General features: G+C 58.4%; 1 protein-coding gene across 1 annotated transcript; it reads right to left on the bottom strand.

The window, feature by feature from the left end:
- Positions 1 to 3,560: 3,560 nt before the first annotated feature.
- Positions 3,561 to 5,920, bottom strand: IRF2BP2 (interferon regulatory factor 2 binding protein 2). Its single transcript, XM_054196380.1, has 2 exons — positions 4,742 to 5,920; positions 3,561 to 4,496 (listed from the first exon to the last, which is right to left on the bottom strand). The coding sequence occupies exons 1-2, from the start codon at positions 5,778 to 5,780 to the stop codon at positions 3,778 to 3,780; spliced, it is 1,758 nt and encodes a 585-aa protein (XP_054052355.1). The 5' UTR covers positions 5,781 to 5,920; the 3' UTR covers positions 3,561 to 3,777.
- Positions 5,921 to 7,644: the final 1,724 nt, after the last annotated feature.

Genomic DNA, 7,644 nt, shown 5'->3' with positions numbered 1-7,644 from the left:
GTCCCACACTGCTTTGGGGGAGAGGAATGGCTGCAACCAGCAGGCCAGGTGCCAGCCTGCAGGCAAGATGTCACCCCGGGAGGGCGAGCGGGTGGCTGGGTGTCCCCGGAGCAGCGTCCCATCCCCTCCCATCTCACCGAGAGAAGCCACCCTGCCAGCGGGACGGAGGAGCGGCATTTGGCCCAGGCGCAGGAGGAAAGGATCCAGGGTCTCTGTTGACATAACAAGCCACTAGAGAGCACTCTCAAATGTATTTATACCCTTTGCCTAAGTGCTGGTTCATAAAAACACGCGGTTGCCATGGCCTGGTTTACAGCACATCTAAAAAGAGAGCTCCCAAACATACCAGGTTTTCTGAGGCCACCACAAAGGCGGTCAAAGCCTCCCTTGTGCGGCGCCTTTCCCACCTCCCCGGGACCCGGGCGCAGGGCAGCACCCACCAGCTCCACACACCCCCTCTCACCCCACACTGCTGCCTGTTTACAAGTAAGTGTCAGAAACAGCATTAAAAAAAAAAAAAAATAAAAAATATTGCACTTGGGCAACTATAGCTTTTTGGAGTTTTCTTTTTTTCTACATAAAAAAGTGCAAGAAGTATTTAAAGCTCCTAGTTTCCTTACACTTAGTGCCAGAAGCTAAAAAAAAGGATAATAAAAATACAAAAATGGCAACAGGTTTGGTCAGCAGCTATCAACAAAGGCACCGTGCAGGTGATCTGCCAGGAAAAAATATCTTTGGAAAAAAAGGGATGGAAGTTTGTGAAAAAAAGATAATAATCACACATTCTTCATTAAAACACTTTTAATACTACACAAATTACAGTATCACCTTTTAAAAAGTTTAAAAAGGAATATTAACAGTAGCACTGTTGCAGCTAAAGCACTTCAAAATAATAAAAAAAAAAAAAAAAAGCAAAAAGCTTGTAGCCCAGGAAGCAGTAAACTGGTATAAAGGAAGAATCCACTAGAGCATTACTGTAACTCAATAAAGCAACAAAAAGGAAAAAAGCAACACTGAATGTGAGAAAAAAGAGCTATACATGAACACCCTCATATTTTAACTTTTTTCCTTTTTTTTTTTTTTGGTTTCCTTTTGTAGTTCTAAAGTTTTACGGTGCAGATTAGACTTGGCCAGGGTCTGGGGGCTGAACGTCAGCCGAGCGAGCATAGCCACTGTGAGCCATTTCTTTTCCAGCTACGTTGTTACTGGGCCACCACCTGGCATTACCAGCCAGGGAGTTTCCATCCTCTCCAGAAGTCACAGAGCTGCAGGAGCCGGCCGGCCAGCAGGGAGGAGGAGGAAGGTGCCTTCCTTACAGGCCTCTCCACCCAGTCACACCAAGATCCCTTGGCCCCAAAACAAGGATATGCTTTGTCAGGAGCAGGTCTCGCCCTTGGCAGGCTCAGAGCTGGGCCACCTGATAACACAAAAGGCGGGGGGGGGCTTTTTAGGGAGGCTTTGGGGTTTCGGTTTTGCTTCTTTTTTAAGACCACCTTAATCAAAAACATGAGCTTCATCCCACGTGAGATATTATGCCAAGCAACTTTGAAGAACTTGTTACCATCTATCAGCTCAAAATCCATTTTTTTTAATAAAGTGCCTAAATACACATTTACACAGATCATAGTGGTTCCAAAGAATCCTTTACAGTTGGTTTTTTTATATATATAGGTATATATATAGGTATATATATATATAATGTGCGTTTTCTTCAAATTGGCTAAATGTGTTTACATAAGACACCAATCTTGACTATAGGTATAAGTTTTAAAGCGTAATATTGACTCAATGAATTTGTTTATCATGCAAGTCTTATCTAATATTACATTGACCTGTAATATGGAACACAATGTAGTGGGTGTGCTCATTAAACACTTCATAAAAAATTACTGTGCATGTGCAGTTCTGATTTTCAAATACTAATAATGACCATTTCTTTTAAAAAAAAAAAAGAAAAAGTAGTCTTCCAAAAAAGATCTACTCTGCATTAAATTGCAGTCTGAACATTATCACAATAAGAACAGTGGACTAAAAAGCACCCAAAATTCTTCAAATTATAGTCGGCTGAACAGATTTTTCCTCCTCCTCCTCTTCCTCTTCCGATACTCAAAGTGTTTATTAGCCCGTCCCAGGGAAGGGACGACCTCGCCACCCTTTTGCTCAGAAACAACCGCTTTATAACTGAGTTATAAACACCTCAACAGAAGGGCTCGTACAGCTGCAGCGTTGCCAACGAACTATAAACAGCACAAAAACATCACTATAAGACTCGAACTATTTCTAGTAACCAATGATTTATTGATTTTAGAAGTCTGCTTGGTGATGCAGAAGCGTGATCAAAAGAAGTGGCTTTACAAAAGAGTTCTCCAAAGTAGCTTAAAAGGCAGGGCCAGGGCCATTATGTGCAGCCCTAATTGCTTTCATTTCAACCAGTTTATATTTTCATTTTCAAAGAATAGCAGTAGGTTTGTTTCAAGCACACGTAATAAGGAAATTACAGGTTTCCTCCACCCACATTTGGGCTGTCACTGATATGCCCGCGGGCGATCTGGCAGAGCCTCAGTCACCGCTGTCACTGTACCACACCGTACCTGCCACTACTTGGAAATACCGGGTCAGCGACAGTAACAATAGCAACAGCACTAGAGGTGACTGATAAGCAAACTCAAAGTCCACCTGCACTATCTGAAAATTAAAGTAGAATTTACAACAAAAAAAAAAAAAAAAAAGTCTCTCCCCCACCTCGTCTAAAGACACAAAAGCCCCAGAAGTGACGCTGAAGACCTTCAGAGATGGCAGTGCTGCGGTGGCACCTTCACCAATCATATAATTAAGTTTGTTATTGAAATTCCACGTTATGGTAGGCAATTGGTGAATAAATGCAGTTTTGTAATCTTACAACTGATCACGTGAACTGCAGTCAACTTTGCCTTAAAAAAAAAAAAAAAAAACCAAACCCAAACCAAAACCAAACAAACCCAGAAATCCCTAACTCAACAGCGCCTCTCGGACACCTCTCCACATCCTGCTCTGAAGGCAACTTCCCTTGAGAAACACGGAGGAATTTGGGACAGGATTTGGTGGATCTGCCATTGCAACCCGAGCCGCGCGTTCCTGGGAGAAAGCCCTCCTGCTCCCTAAGCTCGCCTGGGGATGGCGACAGGCATCCCCACCTGGGCTAGCCACTCTTCTCCCCAACCGCCTCAGACCAAGCCTGCATGCGACCAGCTCTACAGGACAGGGGCCAGGAATAAGGAATCACAGACAGTAAGGCAATCTTTACAATGTCAGAAAGTGTATTTGGCATTTAAAAAAAAAAAAAAAAAGAAAGAAAGAAAAAGGAAAAAAAAAAGAAACAAGTGCATACAAATACAGCTAGAAGCATTTCTGGTTTGCCAAGTGCTCTCTAAAAAAAGCAGCGCAAGTCACAGCCTACATTGAACAGTAACTGTCACCAGGGAAGCACAACAAATAGTTGCTATAACAAAAGGGAAAAAAGAAAAACCAAAACAAAAAAAAAAACCAAAACAAAAAAAAACCAAAACAAAAAAGGAGAAGAATTAGAAGAAATGCCTTTATAAGTACATACCTTTTGTCTTCAAAAAATATAGAAACACAATGTATTCAAAAAAATCAAAATTATACAGCCATGTTTATGAAGTCTACATTTCCCTTGTCTTGGAGATATATATATATTTATATATATATATTTATAGATATATACAGAATTCGAGCAGTTCGAGTTCAAGGTGACGTCGGGCGGCGAGAGCGGGCAAGTCACGAGTCCCTCTCCTTTTTCACTTTCACATCTCCGGCCAGGATGGTGGCGATCTCCCCCTGCATGAAGGCCCAGGGGACGTTGGAGCCCACCAGGGGACACTTCTCCCCGCTGGGGCAATACACCTCGCCGCTGGCTCCCTGCTGCTTGATGCTCTGCCGGGAGCAGGGGAAGCAGAACTTGTGGGAGGGGACGGAGGGACACTGCACGAAGTGGGTGTCTTCCAGGCGCTCGTGGCAGAGGGTACAACACAAGGGGACGCTGGCGGCGAGGGACGAGTCCGGCAGGCTGGCGGGGTGGACGGGCTCCAGCCCGCCCGCCGCGTTGGCCCCCTGGCCCGGCACCTCCCTGCCGCCGGGGCCCAGCCTTCTTTGGTTCATGGCGGAGGGCGAGGGGGGGCTGCTGCTGTTCCTCCGCGTGGTGGAGTGGACCTGGTTGGCGTCTTTGGAGGCGTGGTTGCCCCCGGCATTGTCCGCCACCAAAATGAGGGCGGCCATGGGGGACTGGCCGTTCTGGGCCGCCTCGGGCGGCGTGGTCCGGTTGGAGTGGGGCGAGGCGGTGGGCGGCGGGGGCGACATGAAAGGGGTGGCCGTCAGCGGCAGCTTCATCCCTTCCGACGAGGTGGGCAGCCAGGGCTGCGCCTCCCCGTTGATCTTCGGGGGTCCCGCCTCGCCCTCCGGCTCGGGGGAAGGCTTCCTCTTCCGGGCGGCCCGGGCCCCTGCGGAGGCAGAGCGGGTCGGGGGGGGAAGGAGGAAGAAGAGGAGGCGGGTGAGAAGGCAGCCCAGTCGCAACGCGCTGCCGAGCACGGGGGTCACCGCCGTGCAACCGCAGAAACGGGTGGCCGTCGGGCCGCCGCCTCGACGCCTCCCGCCATCCCCCGCCCCGCATCCCGGGAGAGCCCCCCGCAACCCTGCCCTCCCTTGCCCTGCCCTGCCCGCCGCCCCCCGGCCCCAGCCGCCTCACCTGGCTTGGCCACGGCGCCGTTGGTCTCGTAGCCCAGCAGCCTGCCGCCTGCCATGCCCGGCTCCTTCTTGAACTTGCTGTCGAAGGGCGGCACGGCGTGGCCGCCGTGCTGGTGCAAGGCCAGCAGCGTGTCCCGCACCGTCTTGGGCTTGGCCAGCCACTCCTGCTCGCCGCCCGGCCGGGCCTTGCCCTCGGCGGCCAGCTCCGCCGCCGCCGCCGCCGGCAGGCTCTCGGCCGAGCCCCGCTTCTCCTTGGCGCCACCGCCGTCGTGCTCCCCCGCCGCGCCGCCGCCGCCGGCCGAGGAGGAGGAGGAGGAAGAGACGGAGCCCGGGCGCTTGTGCCCCAGCTCGCCGGGCTGCCCCGCCGCCTGCCCCGCCGCCTGCGCCGCCGCTGCCGGCTGCTGGGGGACGGGAACGGCCATCGGGGCGGGCGCGGCGGAGATGGCGGCCAGCGAGGCGGCGGCGGCGGCGGCGGCGCGGCTGCCCAGGCCGCCGATGGCGGCGGGGAGCCCGGCGCCGTTCACCAGCGGCACCAGGGTGGGGGGCACGGCGTGCGTCCGCCGCGGGTTGGGGCTCTGCCGGTTGAGCTCGGGCGGTTCTTCGGGCTTGGGGAAGCCGTTGGGCACCAGGATGCCGTTGACCTGCCGGCCGCCGCCGTACTCGGCGCCCAGGCGGGGCGGCGGCCGCTCGGCCGCCAGCGAGTAGCGCTCCAGGGTCTGCGGCGGCGGCCGCCCCGCCGCCTCCGCCGCCGCGGCGTGACCGAGCTGCTGCTGCTGCGCCAGGAGCTCCTTGGCGGAGAGCGGCGGCTGCTTGGCGTGGGGCGGCGGCGGGGCCCGGCCCTCGGGGAAGCAGCCGTGCGCCCGCTTCAGCTGCCGCGCCGTGTCGATGACGAACTCCACCCGGTCGGCGCCCTCGTAGTTGACGCAGCCCCGGCAGACGGGCTCGGTGAAGTCCCAGATCATGGCCCAGGGCATGCGGGGCAGGTCGCACAGGTAGCACGACTGCCTGCGGGAAGCAGCCGCCACCGCCGCCGACGACATGTCCCGGCCCCGGGGCAGCGGCGAGCGCCCCCCGCTCCGGCTCCGGCCGCCGCCGCCGCCGCCTCCTCCTCCTCCTCCTCCGCCCCTCGCCACCGGAGTCCCGACGGGGAGGCTCGGGCGCCGCGGCCGCAGCGGGACCGTCCGGGGGGCCCCCTCCCCCTCGCCTTCCTCTTCCGTGCGCTGGAGAGGGGCGCGGCGGGCGCCCCGGCAGGCAGAGCCGCTGCGGGGGACGCCGTTCCCCTCGCCGTCTCCGCCGGCAGCGCTCACAGGGCGGCGGGGACGCGCATCTCCGCGGCGCGGCTGGCGCAGGGCTGCGGCCGCTGCCGCCCGCACGGCTCCCCCGCTCGCTGGCTACTACGGGGCGGCGCGGGGCGGCGGGGGCCGGCGCGGCGGGGCGGGGCGGGGACTGCCGCGGGGGGCCGGGGCCGGGGCTGGCGGCGGCGCCGTGCCGTGCAGGGTTCCAGCCGCCACCGCCGCCTCTGCGCGCCGCCGCCGCCTCGATTCTTCGACAGTTGCCGGCCGCGCCTGCGCGATGGGCGCCCCCGCCCCGCCGCCGCCGCGATCCCGGCCCCGGCCCCTGCCCGCGCCCCCGCCACCGGCACCGGCACCGGGGGTTCCTCCTGCCGCCGGGGGGGGCCGCCGCCCCCCCGCCCCGTCTGGCCCTCGGGCAGGGCTGTGGGACAAGGCGAGGGGCGGGGGTGCGCTGCAGCTCCCTCCTTCTGTTATTATTTTTATTATTGTTTTTATTGCCGTTTCCTGCGCCGCCGAGGGGCTTTGCCGAAACCTGCCACACGCGGACGCAGAGATGCATGGGGGGGGGGGGGGGGCGGTTAAGGGGGGCTCGGTGTCGTGTGTCGTCCCCCCGTTCGGCCGGTGACCTTGGGGGCACGGTGCGGCGCCCCGGGCGAGCCCCGCGGCTGCGGGGTCCCCGCCTCGTCCCCGGGGCCGGTCAGTCCCACCGCCGGGCTGGGGCCGGCGCCCTCCCGCGCCGTTGCCCGGCTTTGTTCTCCCCGCCGGGGCAGGAGGCACCATTATAAACAAATACAACGATTACCCATCTTTTTTTTTTTTCTTTTTTTTTTTAACTGTTGTCATTGTACACAGGAAATAGGACGTTCTAGATTTCCTGTCATTTTCAACCACAAACCAGCGGTTCTCTAATGCAGATTAGCAAAATTCACACAGACTAAGCAAAACGCCTAAAAAAAAAAAAAAAAAACCAAAAACCTGCAGACATATCTCCCCGTCCCTCTTCCACGCGGCGAATCGCTCACCCGCCGCCCGCATCCCCACCGAAACACCGGGCGGGGGCAAGGGTAGGAGGAAAAGAGGGTGTCCGCTCTCCCCGTTTGCCGCGGGAGGGGAAGCCACCCCTCACCGGGAGCATCCCAGCAGGCACGGCCGGCTGCACGCCTCTGCCAGCGCAGGGTAAACACGGCGGAGGCTGCTCCCCCCGACGCCCGTGGCTGGGGCCGCCCTTCCCACGGCGTTATGTAGGTTACGGGGGAGGGAGGGCGGGAGGCGGGGGCCGGCCGGGGCCGGGGAAGCTCTGACGTCCGCCGCCGCCGGCGGGAGGTGCCTCCCCGCGGCTGGCAGCCGCCCGACGGCGGGGTCGGGACGCTGCGGGGCCGGGGGCGCTGCCGCCGGGCCGGCCCCGCACCAAGCGCCGCCTCCCCCCCCCCCCCCCCCCCCGGCTCTTCCTCAGCCCGGCGCGGGGGGTGAGACGGGGAAGGGGGGCAGCAGCCGAACCCCGCTCCCCCGTCAGCCCCGTCCGTCGGGGCCGAGGGCTGGGTGGCGCGGCCGCCCCGGCGCCCCCGGCGGGGTTGAGGGGGGGGTGGCTTGCCTCGCCCTGCCCCGCTCTCCT

This window comes from Rissa tridactyla, chromosome 3, assembly GCF_028500815.1.
Source record: "Rissa tridactyla isolate bRisTri1 chromosome 3, bRisTri1.patW.cur.20221130, whole genome shotgun sequence".
NCBI lineage: Eukaryota > Metazoa > Chordata > Aves > Charadriiformes > Laridae > Rissa > Rissa tridactyla.
The sequence above is the reverse complement of the archived record's forward strand: the minus strand, read 5'-3'. Positions and strand labels throughout refer to the sequence as shown.

What these genes read in the sequence shown, in the direction of transcription:
- IRF2BP2 (XM_054196380.1), bottom strand. Translation starts at nt 5,780, where the DNA reads ATGTCGTCGGCGGCGGTGGCGGCTGCTTCCCGCAGGCAGTCGTGCTAC. An exon ending in CGGCGCCGTGGCCAAGCCAG is followed by an intron (nt 4,497 to 4,741) that starts GTGAGGCGGCTG and finishes CTGCCTCCGCAG; the next exon opens with GGGCCCGGGCCGCCCGGAAG.